General features: G+C 35.2%; 1 protein-coding gene across 1 annotated transcript in view; it reads right to left on the minus strand.

Moving 5' to 3' along the window:
* Positions 1-21,224, minus strand: part of LOC142350954 (voltage-gated inwardly rectifying potassium channel KCNH2-like) — a 349,390-nt gene that overhangs the window by 43,313 nt on the left and 284,853 nt on the right. Inside the window, exons 20-21 of the mRNA XM_075402980.1 lie at positions 19,153-19,360; positions 646-715 (exon numbers count right to left, since the gene is read on the minus strand). Coding sequence (XP_075259095.1) covers positions 646-715; positions 19,153-19,360 — 278 coding nt within the window. The remainder of the gene's footprint in view (positions 1-645; positions 716-19,152; positions 19,361-21,224) is intronic.

The raw sequence follows: 21,224 nt of genomic DNA on the forward strand, positions 1-21,224 counted from the left end.
TACCTCTGAAATGAAATCAATTCTGGGAAAATAAAAATTCTATATTTGGTCAGGTTACAATTTGGTCAGATTAAAAAATAACGGTTGCATGACAATTTACCCAATTCCATTTTACCCAATGCCATTTTACCCAACCTACCATTTACCCAATTCCAACTTACCCAATGCTATTTGATCTTTTCGTTTGATTACCCGATGTTCGGTTGTGATAGTTTCATATCAAGTCCCACCGGCCATTTAACTATATAGACAGCTAACTAGCCGTTCTGGCATTATCAACAATTGGTTAAAATAAAGTTGGCATTGGGTAAAATGGCATTGGGTATAATGGCAGGTTGGGTATAACGACATTAGTTAAAATGGCATTGGATAAAACGGATTTGGGTAAATTGTTCTGACACCATTTTGTATGTATTAAGATAAGTTTTGTAGAATTAAAGAGGCAAAATGATCCAAATGTTTCACTTTGTTTGGAAGGGATTCTCGCTGTTGATGGAAATCTAGTTTCAGCTCAACGTCTTTGTCGTATCCAATTTCCAATTGCAAGTGGAAATCTAGTTTCAGCGTATGGTGCTCAAGGCTAGCTGTTTTCAGGCTAAATTAACAATAATACAGAAGCTTCGCGGCTAAATAAAAATGACTCACCTGGCAGTTCCTGAGTAGAGCCTCTGAATGATTGCGGAGACATTTCCAAATATGGATGCATACATCAGGGCTAAAACAGTCGTCACAAGTAAGAGACAAGTTGCAACTATGAATCTTAACTTAATCTTACGAGGTGGCTTGGTGACTATAAGGGATGGCAGTATTAAATCTGTAATAACAAGAATTAAACTCTCTCACCAATTTCTCAATATTAGTTCTCGTTTACCGGCTCAAGTTTCATTATAACTCACAATAATAAAGGGGTACTTTCACTCTCAAAATTCGTAATCTAACTAGTTTCAAAAACTACCAAATTTAGGCAACATAGAAAATGGATTGAATTTAGCAAAGCAAAAAAAGCACAAGCAAACACTCCGAAAGGGCTCCAACTATTCAAGCTCAAACTAAGCCAGGATAAAAACATGACCGACTATCATTGGAAAAATTGCTCTCAAAGAATATTGGGTTTATATACAAAAAACTGGGGAATAAAGGTTTGCCACCTGCGCAAAAAGTTTGACAGTGCAAGAGCTCTATTATTGAAAGGCAAAATTTTACCAGCAGAGCTTTTCCTTAAAAAGTTTGTCCTCTTGAATTTATTGACCTCCTCTCACAATATAAAGAGTGCAGTCGAGAAACCAAAAACTCCTCATTCAGGATTTTTGGAAAGTACGAATTGACTAAAAACTCCAGAACTGTCCACTTTTTTCCAAAGAATAAGTGCCAATCCAAATGGAGTGATAGGTCAATGTGCAGAAATTTTTCTAGGAAGTGGAATAATTTACCAATTGAAATCCGAAAAGAAAAAACTAAAAATAAATTTTAAAAAAACTAAGCATCGAAATTGTCAAACTGCATGAACGTGTTCCAATAGATAGACCAGTGAGAGGCTTTAGGAATTTTTTCTACTGAAGAATAAAGATCATACTATTCATATATTTACAAGGCGATTTTGAAAATGTAAATATATAACCAAACGTTTTTTTGTTGTGGTTATAATTTTAAATTTACATTTTTGAAAATTAAAAAAAAGAACATTCACTAAACTCGGTAAAGGGAAACTCAGTAAAGTTAAATTAAGTATCGTTGCAACCACTATAAACATATCCAAAGAATAATTCTCAAAAAATGTTTTGACAAAAATAAGTTGAAATGCACCATCAATTTAAATGGGACCATACGCTAAAAAGTCAAATTTTCAATAACTAGGATGCTCAATCGCATCAGACTGTATAGATCGGAGAAGGAGAGCCAAAAATGCATACCTTAAACGAGAAACATCCGAAAACAACAAGTCTAAAATGATACGTTTATCCGATTTGTTCCCACTATTTAAAACCATCAACGATAAAGAACCGCGCACAGAAAATTTTGCCGATATTTTTGAAGAATCCAAACAAAAAAAATTTAAAATGCTTACCAAAATTCTTGTCTGTTTTAGGACCAGCAGTGAAACCTTACTCTAACCTATATTTAGATTTTCATTATTGCACATTTTTATGGCCAGATATTTTTCTGTATTTATTCAATCCATTCAAATTTTGACCAAAAAAGCTGTACCAACTTGTTGAACTTGCACTAAATTGAAACGTAAAAAATCGGAAGTTCTCATTTGATGATAGCTGTCCTTTAATTGATAAATTAGAATGTAGTTCATCAATTAAATTAGAATGTAGTTCATCAATTCAACTAAGAGAAACATATCTGCTGAGAAACAATTAAAGTTTCTCAAACTCTTACGAAGCAAAGACATCTACAATAAAGTAAGTTGTGTTACTGCTTCAAAATTCAAAATTAAAGCGATTTAGGCTGAGAGACAATTATAATGAGACCTAAATTTGAAAAAAAGGGAAATGCGAACAAAAAAAACGAATTGGTCACAATAAAATAGCACTTAAATTGAACTATTTAAAACCATTATTGAGAGCAACATTACAACTAAACACAAGCTAGCTACAAAGGAATGGACAGGAAAAACGAACTGGTTACTAAGTCTGGGGAAAAGCGACTCAAATTGAGGTTAGTGAAAAATAAAGTAACAAAGGTGCATTCACTTCTACTCAATTAAATTCGATCATTCCACATTTTTTCAACAGTTTTATCGAATGTATCAAGTTTTTGATCTATACTAAGAAGTTTTGATTAAAGAAGAAATAGAATGAAACAAAAAATATGGTTTCTCTTTTCAGTAGGAAGCAAAAGCACACTTGTAACAGCACATTTGGATAAGTGTTCAAATTAACAAAAGGGCAGAGTTCGATTAATTTGAACCCAAATCGAATGCCCAATTGATTTGTCAATTTTCTTAAAATTTCTCTAAAACACTGTAATCCAACTTGATATTGCAACAATACTATTCTAGCACAACATCAAAGCATTATAAACTATATTTTATATCAGAATATCATCAAATCACTCGGGATTAGTACCACCAAAGATGCCTAAACTCTACCAAACTGTTTTCCCTTTACCCCCGTTGGAACAAAACCATCTATGATTGATTATTTCTCTCACTTATAAATAATAGTATATGCAACTTTCTAATCGTAAGTATGCTCACAGGGGAAAAGAGACAGATCAAACACTACCCGAGTGCAAACATGCGCTTATATGTTGCTGGATAATACCTCATTTAGTAATATATAAACAGAAAAATTACTCAGATTTCGAACTGATTTACACTTCAGATTTAGACGGGGCGTTTACCGATCCAGGAAAAGTTTCTTGCCAACGGAAGATCTTGCAGAAATTTGTTCTATTTTTACTATCATCAGATATCTACAGAATCTCCCTCATATCGAATAAGAAAGAGTTCCAATTGTTTCCTAGGAAAACGAAAATAGCCGGCAAACGGCCAGCAAATAGCTGCCGCTGACGCGCTTGATGTAAATTTGAATTGAAACAGGAAAAAAAATCTAATTTGGTGCGCAGTGTGTAAAAATAACCATTTATTCAGTTCCTAAACTGAAGAGTAAAAAGCTTAACATTAATGCCAGCTAAAGCGTTCTAATGAACTTAACTTAATCCACTTAATGATCGGGCTTCCTGTCAGACATCTTAACCAACAATTGAAAAGCAAACAAAGTACGAAAGATTAATAATTTGTATCATTTATTATATTACGTAAACTGCAGGATTTAACAATGAATTGTCACCTATAACTAACAATATCTATTAAATAACTCCTGAATAACTAGGTGACGATGAGAAAAACTATAGTAAAAAATTATAAATAGAAGAAACAGGTAAATATTCTTACTAAACGGAGAGGATGAGCCAAAAATTGATCGCAATTACTCCGTTTCATTTGAAAAACACAACTCAAACTCAACTTCAGTCAAACCACAAAAGATAACGAGATACACTAAAAAACTAACCTAAAAACAAAAGAACCCAACTGCTATAAATAATTAAAGAACGTAAAAAGTGCTAGAGCAATAACAGGACATAATGACAAATATCTCAAAATATCATTTTAAAATCTAATACTTGCTGCAAATCGTAAAACTTACTATAACTAGCCAGAAAAAAAAACGAGACAAGAACATTTGCCTGAAAAAGTTCAAATGAGTTAAGAAAGACTTAAAAAAACGAATTCAATATAAAATATTGATTTGTATCAAAAAAATATTGATTTGTATCAAAAAAATATTGAGTTGTAATACTGCCAGAAACCAGAGAAGGGAATACTGCATGAACAAGTGAAACTAGCCCAGAAAAGTCGAAAAGATTTTATGTTGAGCAGGTGTGAACCAAGGTAAGGCGAAACAAACTTTTATTCAACGAAGTAAAAAAAACATAACAGGACCAGTCGTGAACTACAACTCAAAAAGTGGAAGCAACTGATGAGAACAATGATAGCCTCTTTAAGAAAACCAACTCCGATAAAGAACAAAACGGACACCAAGCCATCCACGAAAATAAACAAAACAAATTAAAAAAGATTTCAATTTTTTCATTTAAAAAAAAACAAAGTGATTGTTGTCGAAGTTATTATTCCTAACAACGTTAACTTCAAAGACTTATACACAAGGGAATTGTAGACAGCAAATGACAACGTTGTAGAAAACAACTGCAGAAAAAAAAGAACAAACATTTGGCAAAAACACTTTCCGAATGATATTGAAATTAAGTGACTGAAAACGCAACTTGAATTCTTCTAACTCTATTACGCAAAGATGAATTCTTCTAGATCTATTACACTATCTATCAAAAGAAAAATAAATCAACTTTAATAAAAACAATTGTAGGACAACGCAACAAAAAGTAGCAACAAATGCAGGCAAAGCAAAATTCAAAAACCAGTTGAAAACAAACGGCGTCGAAGTCCAATAAAATTATTAACATAAAACCGTAGATCCAAATACGAAACATTATTGGAGAGCCAATGGGAGCCATTATTAATGAGACTAACTGACAGAACAACAAAAAACAATCAAAGAGTCATAATCCAAAAAAAAATCTAGATTTTTGAAATGTTTTTGAAAACAAGTCGTGTCAAAATCATTGAAGCATGCAGCTTTGAAGTTGAAAAAAAAACGAAGTAGACTCAAAAATGGCTAATAATAAAGCCAATGAAAACCATTTTTAATGAGTTTAAAACCAAGAATTTTCGTTAAAACCATGAATTGTCAGTTTCGTTAAAACCATGAATTTAAATAGTAAATGAATCTATACATGCCTCAATGTAGCCATTGAGACCTATCATTGATAAGACTAAATAACAAAACTACAAAAAGAACGACAAAAACAAGCAAAATCCGTAAAAAATTTGAAACCCATTGGTTGCCTTTTGAAGGGTTTAAAAAAGTGCAAGTCAAATTGACGTACGCTAAAACAGTTTTGCTCCCAAAAAACAGAAAATCTGTTTAAACAACATTCTTATTTCATTCTAAAAAGCACTGAAATTATCACGCCTTTTGACTGCTCGATCTTCGTTCCTCTTACTACTCCAGCGTGAATATAAAACTACTGCTTCAATTGGACTTCTCATAGACGAAAAAAGATCAAAAAAGTGTGCACGAAAGATCTTAAAAAACAGCACACCAAAGAATTATAAAAAAATACGAGTGCTATAATAGCCTGTTGAGAAGATGAAGGCGGCGATTAAAATAGCCGTTGAGAGGCTGACGGCGGCAATAAACAAAATCCGTTCAAAGTAGCTAGTTTTCAAAGTAGCTAGTTTTCGGTTTTCCATAAACCTCGCAGTTTCCCACAATACCAGATAGACTTTTAGATATAGTAAAGTTTTCTATATAGTAAGCTCTAAGTACAATATAGGAAGTTCGTTTAAATACAAGAGCATGATTAATTACTGCAGTTTCAGATGAAGTGTCATTTAATTGTATTCTTAGTTCAAGGTAAGTGATAGATTTAAACATAACCGACTAAATGTTGGAAGAAGTGCCCTCGAACTATTAGTTGGAGCTCTAATCAATTGCAGCCTGCTTCAGTCGCAGGAGGAGAGTGGCGAAATGGGACGAAGACGTTCAATAGTGGGCTTCAAATACCCGCATTAGAGGTTAATATAAACCACTATTAAGATTTAAAGTGAAAAATGGCACCAGTTTCGGTGCACTTTTCATTTGACTTTGCTATCTGAGTATTTAATTGCCACCAATTGAGTTTTAGATCACGCGAAGCGCAAAAAGTCATGGGAGTAAAAATGACAAAACTGAAAAATGACAAAATTGACAACACCCTAAAATTTGTCGATAAGTGTTCTAATTGGGTCTGCAGTTTCATTAGATTCGCCAAATATGGCGAATTCAGAATCTAATTTGGAGGACAAAAAGTTTAATAACTAGAAACTAAGAAACTTCGATAAATCAACGATCTAAGTCTTTGAAAATCAGCTCTTTTTTAGTGCCCGGCCTTTATCCCTTTCAGATGAAGTGTCATTTAATTGTATTCTTAGTTCAAGGTAAGCGATAGATTTAAACATAACCGACTAAATGTCGAAAGAATTGCCCTCGAACTACTAGTTGGAGCTCTAATCAATTGCAGCCTGCTTCAGTCGCGGGACGAGAGGGGCGAAATGGGACTAAGACGTTCAATAGTGGGCTTCAAATAACCGCATTAGAGGTTAATATATACCACTTATAAGATTTAAAGTGAAAAATGGTACCAGTTTCGGTGCACTTTTCATTTGACTTTGAGTATTTAATTGCCACCAATTGAGTTTAAGATCACGCGAAACGCAAAAAGTCAAGGGAGTAAAAGTCAAAACCGTCAAGCAAAAATTTAGCATAAAAAAGGCACACGTTTACAATATTTGCTTCTCTACGATAGAAATTAAGAAAAGTTAATGTTTACAAATTTTCCGATCAACTTAAAATTTCAATGGCCACAATTTTTGGCAGAAAAGCAAGAATTTGTAAAGTAGAAGAAAAAAGTGATTAGAAATCTTCATTTCAACGATTTAGTTGGATCTTCTCAAATGTTTCGCCCTTGATATTTTTATTAACTTCTTGGGCCCAACTACTGGCTAACATTCACTTCTAAAAAAAATGTTTGTTGACAACTGCCCCTATAACAATCTACATAAGTGTTATTATCTCAGCATAATTGTACTTACAACAATAGCAATATTGAGTTCACCTTTTTTCCTTGTCGGTAAATCCCCGTGCCGAGAGTTAGGCATTTTTCAAGTTAATAATCAAATTCATGAACAGCAATCATATTGCAGAAAAGCGAACAAACCCCAAGATTTCAAATATAATCCAAATAATTCAAATATATAATTCAAATAATTCAACATGAGTACTAACTAGTTCAGTTAAAAAATATGAGCACTCTCTTGACCAACATCAAACTTAGAACCACTCTGATTGAATAAGCACAAAGCACACAAAACACTACTCTCCAAAGACGCTACACTCTTTATCATATACGAAAATAATCTTAATTAATAGGCACCTTTTTCAAGTAAAGTTTAATCTGTTTCTTGAGCGCTAATTTTCCACGTTACTTCGTGTAATTACTGGATGAATAAAGGTAGATTGCTCAAAAATCATCAGTAACCGACCCTCATAAGTAAACAGATTAGAATACTTTTTGACGGAAATCAATTGCTTGATTTTTATTGAAAATAGGTTTGAATTCAAATGAAACATATGTGCATTAATATAGATGAATCAGTACGAAATTCTCTGCTTATTCTGAGAATTATAGACACAAGGAGATGTTGATTATTTGAAACATATCCGACATATTACTGGAAAATAGCCCCCGTTTGTTGGGATTTAACAGAAGTTGGGATTTAAACAGAGAAAAATGAGAAAATTGACAACACCCTAAAATTTGTCGATAAGTGTTCTAATTGGGTCTGCAGTTTCATTAGATTCGCCAAATATGGCGAATTCAGTATCTAATTTGGAGGACAAAAAGCTTCATAACTAGAAACTAAGAAACTTCGATAAATCAACGATCTAAGTCTTTGAAAATCAGCTCTTTTTTAGTGCCCGGCCTTTATCCCTTTTATCATTGACGAGTAAGGTAAAACAGATGTCATACGTACAAACGCGACCTATGTAAACCGAAAAAAAAACATTGAATGAAAAGTACTGAATTACAAACCAAAGAACTAAGAAATGAACTGAACATCAACAAATTTGCATCAAGTCAAACTTTGACAGTCCATCATGCACACAACTCTAAATGCTCAAAAATAAACAAAACGCCTAAAATTAACAAATTTCTTTGGAGACACTACACGTCCTTTAAATGCATATACTATACAATTCCCTTGTGGATATCAGTGAAAGACAAAAAAGGGGCAACAAATCTGGCAAAAATCAATCTTTTCCTTCACGACCCCAAGAAAGGAACATAAACGGGCAAAATTCCAAAAACTTTAAAAACTGATACGATCAAAGTTCTATTAATTTCTGCTATGAAATCAAGCAATGAAGTAGATTCACTTATTTGTCCTCTAATTAATGAGATCAATTTATAAGATAAAAATGAAAAACAAAAACTGCTAAAACCCATAAAACAGCATGTACTTCTTGAAAACCAATTAACTCGAACCGTTGATCAGATTCATATGCCTTATTAACAGCCAGTGAAACTTGTATTTCTTGAATATAGCCGGCAGATTGCCGGAATAGCTGCGAAAGAATAGACCTGCCTGCCATATAATAAAGATAGAAACAGATACAGATCTAAATTGAAAAAAAAAATCGACGCCGCTAAAAAAAACTAGGTAAAAAATCATTCAGCGATAAATTAATAAAGCTTGTTAAAATTCATTCCGCAGAAGCATCCTATTAATCACCTTTACTGCACATATGAGTTCCTTTGACCTTAAACAAATTCAAATTAAACTTAAGTTTTAAAGTGCAAAAGTCATTTTATTGAGTGAGGTAAGTCACGTATGATCAAAATCTAATCACGCAAATAACCTTAAAACTTTTGCTAAAGCGAGTGAAAAATGACGTCACGCGCGCAAATGCCGTTAGCGAGAGGAAGAAGCCATTAAGAAATTTTGACTTTTTCAGCTTTGCTGTGTGAACAAATGTAAAACGAAAAAAGAGCGTCAGACGACGAAACAAAAAAACATAGCAGGACAAGTCCAGACGTCAATTCAAAGAATTTTCATTGACTAAACAGAAAACTAGACCTAGAACGGACTATGAATGGATTGGGAAAACCATTTAAAAAAATCCGATCCAAAAAATCGAAAAAATAGTAAAAAAATAAAAGTGAAATTGCCGACTGTGAACAAAAAACCACTAGCGAGAGAGAGAATTTTTGTTCAGAATTTTCTCACTCTACTTTAAAATTAGAGCGAAAAAATTCCACGCCGCAAAAACCACTCGCTTTTTCGCTCCACTTCTTGTTTCGGCGTGAGCAAAATCACTACTACAATTTGACTACAAAAATCATGAAAATGATTAAAAAAGGATTTCTTCAATAGTCCTCTTCGAGTCGTAAAAAAAGACAGCGCCCCAATACAATTCAAATTCTTTGAATTGTAAAAAACCAAGAGCACCACAATATAGCTTTGCTCAGCTTACAGCTTCACAGCTATAAAAACAATAAGTGCCAAACAGAAACCATCAGGGTTAAACGGAAACGCTCAAACAGGTTTAACTATGCCTCATTAGCAACCGAAGATAACGGTGCCTGATAAGACAACAAAATGAACAAAAAATTCAAGAAAAACTGGAAATTCTCAAGAAAATTTGACAAATGTTTTCTCAAAGTCATTCAAAACACAGTAGCAATGAAGAATAAACATAACCTAACACCTAGCAATGAAGAATAAACAAACTAACGTCGGGCGAATTGCTCTCAAACGTACGTTAACAAAATCTTGCTAAAATTCAAGACATTAATATCTGAAGAACCATTTCATTGTCTCAAGAGACTATCCAGTATCCCTGTTTCAAGCCTGAAATAGTTTCACTGGCTCATAAAGATCCATACGATTGGAACAAAAATTTTCCAAAAAATTTGAAAAGTTTAAATTTTATCCAACTATTGCTAAAACTGGAGTAAAAAAATGTTGATCACAATCCTATTAAATCTAGAAACTAAGCAGCAGCTTATTATCAAACCTTGGGCCTCTGTTGCAAGAAAAATATTCAAAAATATGAACAAATTGCAAATACTTTAAAAAGTTGCTTAAATTCGTGATATTAAAATCTTGAAAAACATTCCATTTCATCTATAAACTATGAGTAACATATTATCAAACCCTAGAGGAAGTTCCGTGGCCCTTGAGAAAAGAGAAACCTAAAAAATGACAAATTTCAAAAAACTTAAAAAATTAAAAGTTTTATAAAAACAAATTGCTAAAACTTGTGATATTAAAAAGTTGAAAATTAACCCATTACCAACAAATATTTTCAGGTAACTTATTATCAAACTCTAACGGAGGTTTTTTTGACCCTTGCGGCTCAAAAAAACTGAATAATGACTATAGATGTTAAAAAATTGGAAAAAAAATGGCAAAAAATATCAAAAATATGCTAAAATTCGTGATATTCCATTTAATCTAGAAATTATTCAGTAACCTATTTTCAAACCCTAGAGAAGGTTCCTGGACACCTAGGGCTGATAAAAAACAAGAAATGTCAAAAAATTTACAAAAAGCTTGAAAAAAATTGCAAAATAGTATAAATTTGCGTTTCTAGAAAGCGGCTGTTCATCAGTAGCTAGCCATGGGAGCGGGGGGGGGGGGGGGGTGGGGTTCACCGGGGCTGATTGGGAGGGTTGGTAGGGGGCAACAGCGCGTTGGTGGGGTTGGGGTCAACAGTGGGGGTGTCTTCAACCTCTAAGAACCGCCATTCACACCATAAGTATAAGTATAAGTCTCCAAAACAGTTTGAGCTGAAACAGAGCTGAAAGGCTCTAAGAGCACTTAATGTCCGCTGGGCGCTACCTGTTTACCCCGTTTTTGAGGACGAAAAGTCAAAAGCGTCAGACGAAAAATCGGTCAAGCGAAAAATCGCATAAAAAAGACCGACAGGACTAATATAATTGCTACAAACTTCGTTTGAGAGCAATTAATGAGATTAAAGGATAAAACATATTTTAAAAAAACAAAATCAGTTCAATTTTATCACCACAAAGTAATGTCAAATTCATAAGAGGCATTAGAGATGAAAAATTGAAATAGGGAGTTCAAGTGTCGCACCTGCACGAAGCTTCTATCTCAACAACAAAAAACTTGTTAAAAGACCGCCTTAACTCCACTTTAGAAGTAGTTTGACGAAATTTACGCCTCAAATCTACTCACATCATCGTGATTAAAATCACCACTGTAACTTTGACTTATCATTAACATCACGGAAAGAAGTGGGAACAGATCTTGAAACAAAAATCGACTAAGGTCGTACAAACTGCTCTCGAACGGCATGTAAGACCTTTTAATTCAATTGCTATAGCTTATAGAAATTCCTTTATGGGCGCAAAACGTCCTACCAAGGTTTGATTTGAACCCACGATCACTGTAGTCATGCCCTTACAGCCTTCACCACTGAGCTAAAGGGCCCTGTATGCATCTACAATCACTTTGTACAATTACTTCAACAACATAAATTACTTGCCAGTGAGCTCAATTGCCGTAACTCACAAATGACGAAGAGAAGCGAGGAAAAGTCACTTGTGAAGTGAAAAAAAATTCTAGAACCAAAGCGCTAAAAAGGCCAACTGCTGGAAACTTTAATCGAGAGCAATTAAGAAAAACAGCACCCCAATTCAAGCCCAATCCATTGGATTGCAGAAAGTAAAAGCACCTGAATAATAGCAATTGAGAGGCTGGCAGCGGTAGTTAAAAACACTTCATTATTATAACAAACTTTAAGCATCTTAAGATATGACTTACGGAACTATGCTATGGAGAGACTAAGTTTATTTAAGTAACTTCCTTAATCTAGCATTTTCATCCTTAGCAACTATTTAACAGTGCAATATATAGAAAAATCTCTATAAAATCTCTCTTGCTCATTATAGAAGTTGAACACCAACTCCAACAAATCCACTTCCCTCTGATTTTCATTTGCGAGAGTTTGCTAATGTTCAGTATTCTTAATCTTTCCGCCTTTTGTCAGATGAAACCTTCCAACAAAACAGAAAATATCCTCTATCATTGAAACAAAAAAGAGCACTCAGCAAATGAAAATATTAAGTTCACAATTGAAACAGAAAAACAACTGGGTCTCCAAAATTTTCAGAGAAAATCGAAAGCCAAATCGAAGGCCTTTGAGTGTTGATTGAAATACTCTCACCATTTGATGAAACGTTGAAGTAAAAAAACATTTAGAAATTGATTTTGTTCGTACAATAGCTTCGATTCTCCTTCGCTCATGATTGCTTTTCTATGAGCAACAAACTATTTCAAAATGAGAGCAACTTAGACTACTAAAAAATGAAGAACTGAAAAGTGAAAAAGTCAAAGAAAAAGCATGTTCTGGGACGAAAGCTCAAAAACGGTCAAGCAAAAATTTTGCATAAAAAAGACACGTTTACAACAATTGCTTCAAACTTCTTTAGAGATCAAATAATCAGATATTACAAAATAAGCAAACTTGCTTTATTCTTAGTTGCACAAAACTTACGCATAAACCGGATAAATAGATAACTCAAGTAATTTTTTTTCAGAAGCATCTTCCTATTTGTTCATGAAATAAATGACCTGATACGAATTTTCACTTTGACAAAAAAACCAATGGCGCTGCTTAATTTAGCACAAAAGAAACAGATTAAATGAAAGATCACCAATCATAAAGTATTTTTAACTCTCCAACCTAGGTCTAATTTGGAACTGTTTCCTTCCCCACTGAACAAAACTTCTGTTGAGCGTGTATGAACGATCTAAATCCAGATATTTTTTACTGATACAATTTAAATAGCCAAATAACACAAGACACCAGACAAGCCATTGTTGTTAACATTTACCATTATAAGCTTAAAAAAGGTGCAAACTGCATTTCTCATTACTTTCGATTAGGGTATCACTTCTAAGGTGGTAACAAGTGTAAAAATACCCAACGGTAGAATATGGCCATCTATGATTGATAATTTTCAACTTTTTTAAATATATACTGTAATACCGCATATATATTGTGTTGGCTATTACAACATTGTCATAAGTAGATAACAACATCTAGTTGTTTCAAAGAGTATGACAAAAAACAGTTCACGAGGGGAAGAAACACTTCGAATTTTTGTTCATATTAAACCACAATTACTTTTCCATCAGCTTACATACCAGTTAAAATGAACATAATGTCCAAAACAAATAGTTTTGAACTTGTAGTTCAATTATCCAAAGAATTATTGGATCTTTTCCGTTTGTGCACCCCCCCCCCCCTCCAGCTTAGTGGGCGCATATTATTTGCTGCCCCCAAACGCACGTGCCATATTTTTACAATGATTTACTATGTAATGGCACGTGCTCTGTATCTGGGGCGCATAACATAATGGGGGGGGGGGGCACAAACGGAAAAGATCCGAATTATTAAATGGGACGAAATGCTCAGGAACTTTCACTCATCAACTTACACCCTAGCAGCATGACCATAATGGTGAATACTTTTTCAGCATTTGTGCTCGGAGACACGTTGCCAAATCCGACAGAGGTCAAACTGCTGAATATGAAGTAGAGGGCAGTTATGTACCGGGCGGAGAGCATAGGGCCCCCTCGGCCCCCGTTAGGACCCCCGGTAGCAGACACCGAAGTGTTGGCTACGTAGGGTGTCCTGAGGTCTGAGGCCAGTTGGTCAAGCCATCCTATTTTATGCTTGAGCAAGAAGGAAAGAAAGGAAAACATGAGTTACATGGGAAGATTCACAACACTTTCTGCTGCAGTTTTACCATTTCTTTTAAAAATTAAAATCCGATCATGATTCAGCAATTTGAACCAAACTTTCTTTAAGATTTACTCGGTTGACCATTTACTTATAAATAATTTCGATCTTTTCCCGAACGTTCAGAATGCTACATAAAGCAGGTCTTAAACTTTGAGAAACAAATCATCTCTCGACGAAATCGATTCGCCCACATAGAGAGAGAGAGAGAGAGAAAAAGAGAAAGACTTAATTCCCGATTAAGGGCCAATAAATAAAAATCAATGAAATTCATTTCTACTATTTAATATTTACAGAGCTCGTACAAGTGGGGCAATTGCAACAAACAAACCATGAGCATCAAAAACAGGGATTGAAAAATGGAATGATGGATTCAAAATGTTCAACAATCTTGTTTATCTTGAAGTAGTCATCATCGATTATCCCATGACGATAGAAAAAGTTAATCATGTTAATGGACCGTTCGTAGAAAGATCCAGGGGCTACTTTATGTTTGAGTTGGAACTTGTTTCACCGTCTTCTCGTCACACCAAGAGATAAAACTTCAACATTATCACAGAAGTCGCTCAATAGCTTCCTTTGAGCCAAGAGAAGGAACAGTCGGCAGTCCTCAACTTGGATTCGAAAGGCCATCGGTAGGATTTTATGTGTGAGAAGAGTGTCCAAGTAGTTCCTAGAATTCCCCTAAACCCATCTCAAGCACTTTTCTTGGATATTCTCGAAAGCCCTGAGGTCTGCAAGGGACAAGCAACAAATTTGAGAGCCATAGAGGAGTATTGGAACAACATAGGCGACATAGAGCTTGTACTTGATATGTTATGGAGTGCTCCAAGGTATAGAATTTTTAAGCTTGTAGAAAGCTCTGCGGCTGTTGGTGACCTTGCATTGAGTATGCGTGTTCCACTTAAACTTTCTGTTGACGTAAACTTCGAGATCCTTCACACACTCTTGTTGGGGAATTGTGATGTTGGCTCGTACTCTAGCACGGGCTCGACAGTCCCAAACGGAATACATAGGCTCTTTTTCGCGTTGACTAACATCCCGTTTGCTTGATTCCAATTGCAGAAACGTACAAGATCATCAGTGAAATTCGAAGAGTTGAAAACTAGTTTCGCGTCATCGGCAAATAACCACAATACTGTCCAGAAGAATACACGGCAGGTCGTTGATAAAAATCAAGAAGAGCAGGGGCCCAAGTACTGAACCCTTGGGTACGCCACTCAAAACTCTTGTGTCCATCGAAGAAAACCCTTTGATTCGTACAGTTTGAAATCCTCCGAGGAGGTAACTTTCAAAGAAGGAAACAAAATTCGAGTCCAGACCAATTTTTCGGAGTTTCACTAGTAGAACGGAATGTGGCACACGATCGAAGGCTTTCTCGTAATCGAAGTATATTGAGAATAGTATGTCTCCCTTGTTAAGATAGAGGTAGTTGACATATTCTAGAAGCTGACAAAGATTTAGACTAAGACGTAGACTAAGACGTAGATTTCTTAGACTGGAAACCATACTGTCTCGGATACATTTTTTCTTGAGTAGATCAATAAGAAACTTATTGAGTAACTTTTCGAATATCAATGAGATCTTAGGCAGCAGACTAATTACCGGACTAATTACCGGAATTAGGCATCACCAATTACCGGAACGACATCACCAATTACAACAAACAAGCAACTGATGCTATCCAACATGAATTGTTGCATTCTTGATATTTCAAATAATGAAATATGTTGTGTTCGATGCGATCAATTATTATACTTTCAAGATACAAAAGCACGTTGATAAGCTTGAGGCAATACTGCAAAACATAGTTTAACTGGGTTATCTAGAAACTGCACTGTCTAGACCAAGACAATTTCTTCGTGGCTGTTGAAAGTCTTTGTGACACAGAACTCTCGCCACACAAAGTACACAAATCAAAATCAGCCAACAAATTGGTTTAATTGTTCGCTGCAGCTAAGTTGACGATATTTTTTATTCAATTTTTTTCAAAATTTATATTATGTAGTTTGTTGCTGAAATAGTTCTAATTCGTCAACAGTCTACTAATTGAGATTACCGCCCCGCTCCTCTTTTTTAAATTCATCGATTGCTTTCTTCTTTTTCGTTTACTCAGGCAACTAACGTCCAGATGTCGTTTTCTTGGCGGTTTGAAAATTTTGTCAGCCAGCAGCCTTGGACGTGTCGTCATTGCAACCAAACCAAAACAACTTTAGTTAGCCCTCATTTCAGAGAAAATTTGGTCTAGATTAGAGGAAATTTAAGCTGAGCATAAATGGTGAAGGCGAAACAAACTTGAAGCACGTTTTCAGAGACGCATGGATGCAACTAAGTAATTCGCTCAGCCATCCTCTGGCTGTTGAATGAATGCCCATTGAATGAAAAAATTAGAGCAATCAGATAATATCTTGAATCAATTGAAGTGAAAACTCCCCGTTAAGAAAGAGTAAGGCTACAACAAACAGATCAAATTTTCTGATGACAACTAGCGTCCAGATGACATGTATTTGGTAGTTTAAAATTGCGTCAGACAGCAGCCTTGGACATGCCGACACTGCAACCGAGCCTCATGCCCTGCCTCAAACAGTTATGATGACTTGCTCAGTTTGACGGCAGCTGAGGATAGAAGTGACAATTATTATGCTCCAAACGCGCCGAATACTGTATCCATTTTGTTAGGAGGTCTATGCAGGGGCAACTACTATGAAAATGGAACAGTACTGGATTCAAACCAGCATCTCTTACTTGCAAGCCGTGTGCTACTCAATAACACCAACTGGTCTGAAACTCTTGAACATGGGCATCTCTTATAATCCGTTCTCGCGTTCTTTCTTGGTTCTCAAGGCTTAATTTCTCTAGCCAAGTATACGTTGAAAAAGTAGAGCTTCTTGTCAAGCTTATCGTATGCACAATTTACACTAGATTGTTCACTCTCAACCTTCTAAAACATTCCATTCCAAAGTCATGTGAGCAACATGGCGTGTTTTCTCAGAGAGCACAAAAATAATGAAGATGATGGACCTTTTAATGGATAACTTTATTCGCCTTAAACAACTTTAGTTAGTCCTCAGTTCAGAGAAAACTTGGTCTAGATTAATGGAAATTTAAGCTGAGCAATGGTGACGGCGAAAAAAAACTTGAAGCACCTTTTCAGAGACGCATGGTTGCAACTAAGTAATTCGCTCAGCATCCTCTGGCTGTTGAATGAATGCCCATTGAATGAAAAAATTAGAGCAATCAGATAATATCTTGAATCAATTGAAGTGAAAACTCCCCGTTAAGAAAGAGTAAGGCTACAACAAACAGATCGAATTTTCTGATGACAACTAGCGTCCAGGTGACATTTATTTGTTAGTTTGAAAATTGCGTCAGACAGCAGCCTTGGACATGCCGACACTGCAACCGAGCCTCATGCCCTGACTCAAACAGTTATGATGACTTGCTCAGTTTGACGGCAGCTGAGGATAGAAGTGACAATTATTATGCTCCAAACGGGCCGAATACTGTATCCATTTTGTTAGGAGGTCTATGCAGGGGCAACTACTATGAAAATGGAACAGTACTGGATTCAAACCAGCATCTCTTACTTGCAAGCCGTGTGCTACTCAATAACACCAACTGGTCTTAAGCTCTTGAACTTGGGCATCTCTTATAATCCGTTCTCGCGTTCTTTCTTGGTTCTCAAGGCTTAATTTCTCTAGCCAAGTATACGTTGAAAAAGTAGAGCTTCTTTTCAAGCTTATCGTATGCACAATTTACACTAGATTGTTCACTCTCAACCTTCTAAAACATTCCATTCCAAAGTCATGTGAGCAACATGGCGTGTTTTCTCAGAGAGCACAAAAATAATGAAGCTGATTGACCTTTTAATGGATAACTTTATTCGCCTTAAACAACTTTAGTTAGTCCTCAGTTCAGAGAAAAGTTGGTCTAGATTAATGGAAATTTAAGCTGAGCAATGGTGACGGCGAAACTTGAAGCACCTTTTCAGAGACGCATGGTTGCAACTAAGTGATTCGCTCAGCATCCTCTGGCTGTTGAATGAATGTCAATAAAAATGTTTCAACAAATAAGTGTGACTAGAAGAACAATCGTGTGACCATAACACAGTTCAGAAAAATGGAGAGAAATTTATTGGAGGGCAAGACGAACACAAGAGCATATTTCGTTTGGACTTGGCAAATCCAATTACAAGATCTTGAAACAATTGAGCCGCAAATTTAACCTCAAATAAAAAGAACCAAGAATGTCACTATTTGAGAGTTTGTATTGTCACCAACAAAATTTGCTGCGATAGGCCGTAACTCTCATCTGATAGTTGCGACTCGATACGCATATTGCCATGTACATTTTTTAAAAAAAGTGATTATTTTCTGATAATCTTTTGAATCAGCTGAAGCGAAAATTCCCAGTTCAGAAAGAGTAAGACTGCAGCAAAAAGATCGCTTTATGTAGCAAAGGATTTAAGATAAGCACTGAGATAAAGATCAGGTCGGAACGCTTAATTGAGAGATAGAATTAGAAATACCGGAAAGTTTTCAGCAAAGATACTGATGTTCACTTGTTACTAAACTAAACAAGGAATAGATAGACGTTAGTTAAACTAACTGTCGTCAGGCGTTGTGATATTTTAGTTGAAAGACATTGCATGATGAAACTTATTTGTTGACAATACATCAGTCGCATATTTCTGCCTTACAATTAATTGATCGCAAAAACGTACTACTGCAAAGCGTGAGGGGTTTTACAATTTTGAAGTTCATGGCACTCGCAGTTTAATGATGTTAAAGGTGTCTCAGTCGACATGTCCAGGTTCATGTAATGTCATTAAAACCTCGATGAAGGCTAAAAGCTACAAAATTGATACAAAAAGAGAAAGATGACTAGCTATCGGAGCATTTTTAAATAATTAGACAAAAAACAGATCCTGATAATAACATTACAAGCAGCTCAAAAATACAAATCAGCAGCAAATGTTATAAAACTTGTCACCCAAACAATGGTTACTTAAACAATACAATATTTATACCTTGTGTACTTTTAGACAAATACACACTTTCTGGTAATAAATGTACACGGAAACATCGACCTATATATTCTTATTTTACGCCACCAAAAGTACCACCACCCGATTGTTACGCAACACATTACGCGAACAACAGATACATATTACGTAACACAGACTCACATCCGACCAGCATGATCATAATGGAGAATATCTTCTCGGCATTTGTGTTTGGAGAGACATTCCCAAATCCGACACTTGTGATGCTGGAAAAGGTGAAATAGAGTGCCGTGATGTATTTGGACTTGGTCGAGGGTCCCCCCAGTCCAGTGGTGGCATTGAATGGCTCCTTTATCTGGTCGCTTAAGTGGTCTAACCAGCCTATCTTGTGCTACATGTCAAAACATAACAGCTCTAATCCACGTGACAAGTTATAATATTTCACTCAAAGGTGTCTTGAATTACAGATACTTCATCATTTTGAAGTTTTTTTTGTGTACTTAGGTTCAAATAATCATTTAACTCACCAAGTTTTATTTTCTTTCCGTCTCTAAAAGAAGGATCATAAATATTAATCAAGCCAACAAATACAAAACTAAAACAGTATCAACGAATTCGAACACAGTTAAAACACCCAAATTGGCTGCTCTGCTAAATATAAAAATAGGCGTTGCAAGAGACAAACTACCCTATGATTATAACACAATCAGTCTCACAGAATAACTGATTCTAATTGACTTCAACTATTCAGTTGTCTAAAAATGGGTTAGAGCCTGACAAAAAAAGCCGGCATATTTCTGGATAATATAACTGTCTGATTAGTTCTTTATGAGGAACAAACAAGACAAAGAAAACTTAAGTCCGTGCTACCGATACTTCACTTGACTTTTCATTCGAAATTCTTAACCATTCAAACTTTCGAATAAAAGAGCGTTGCAAAAAAATATGTTCAATTAAATTTTTAAAAACACGCATGAATCATTAAATGCGATGGAAAAATAATCCAGAAAAAGACTCTCGAGAGCAAAAATGATTTCCGGTACACCAAATGTACGCCAGAAAAAATACAGTAAGCAAATAAGAACGCAAAATATAGCGATGAAAACTACTAATCAAAAAACGAAGCAAAACAAAACCATTGGTGATTCACAAAAACCACACTGCTAATAAAAATAACATAGTCAGTAATAAGACTAACATCAGTACAGTTATGATTTAGGATAAACGACAAGACCAAAAAAACAAGAACTGGCAACACTCAAAAATAATTTCAAAAAGGTGTCAAAATCATGAATACCACTGCTTGATGTCATGTCATTAATGAAATTCACATTTACGAGATCCTCGACCAATGAGAGCTGACATCAACGAGACTGCGATAAGACAATAAAAACAACAAAAATGAGCAAAACTAAAAAAAATGCTGCGAAATTGAACAAGGGCTGTCAAATTCTTTGACCGGAACCAATTTTAAATTTAACCGAACTGAAATAATTTATGCCTCGTCACCTGACAATAATGATAAGAGGCCAAAAAATCTAAACGTAGCTGGCGGATTGCCAAAATAAAGCCAAAATAGCTTTGTAGATCAGCAGTCGCAAAAGTAGTTGAAACAACAGACCAAAAAGAAACCTTTTTAAATTAAATTCTGAGATGTTATATTTTGGATCAAGAATCGGTATACATTATTGATGCCTCTATTAGCTAACCTCAAGCAACCTTCAATTTACCTTATCTCTTTGAATTAAAGTGAAGTCAATTTCAGAGTAAGGAAGTGGTTTTTGAGGGTGAGGTAACTCATGTATGACCAAAAACTTAACCATGCGTATGAAAAAAAAGTTGCTCCATTAAGTGTGATAAATGACGTTACGCATTTTGGTTGAAATGGCATGAACTAAGGGACAAAAAGCAAATTTGAAGTTATTGTGACCTCATATGGTCACAACAAAAATCTTGGCAAATAAAAAAAAACAAGCTGAGGCCAATATTAGCAGCGAAAAAAAGACCATTATTAACGAAAAAACTGATCCAAAAGAAAATCGAAAAACAAAGAAGCACCGAAACAATAGCCGTTCTGGGGTTGACCGCGGCCAATAACAAACGAGCAAAGATCAATAATTCAGATAATGTTTAATGATACCAAATAGTGTTCAATTCATAACGAGCACTAGCTGCCCAATTTGGGATTCAGACAATTGAAATGAGGCACAATTAGAACATAAGTGTAACATTTCATTAGCACGCAAGAGAATAAG

Source organism: Convolutriloba macropyga, chromosome 12 (genome assembly GCF_964194025.1).
Source record: "Convolutriloba macropyga chromosome 12, txConMacr16.3, whole genome shotgun sequence".
In the NCBI taxonomy this organism is placed as follows: Eukaryota; Metazoa; Xenacoelomorpha; order Acoela; family Convolutidae; genus Convolutriloba; species Convolutriloba macropyga.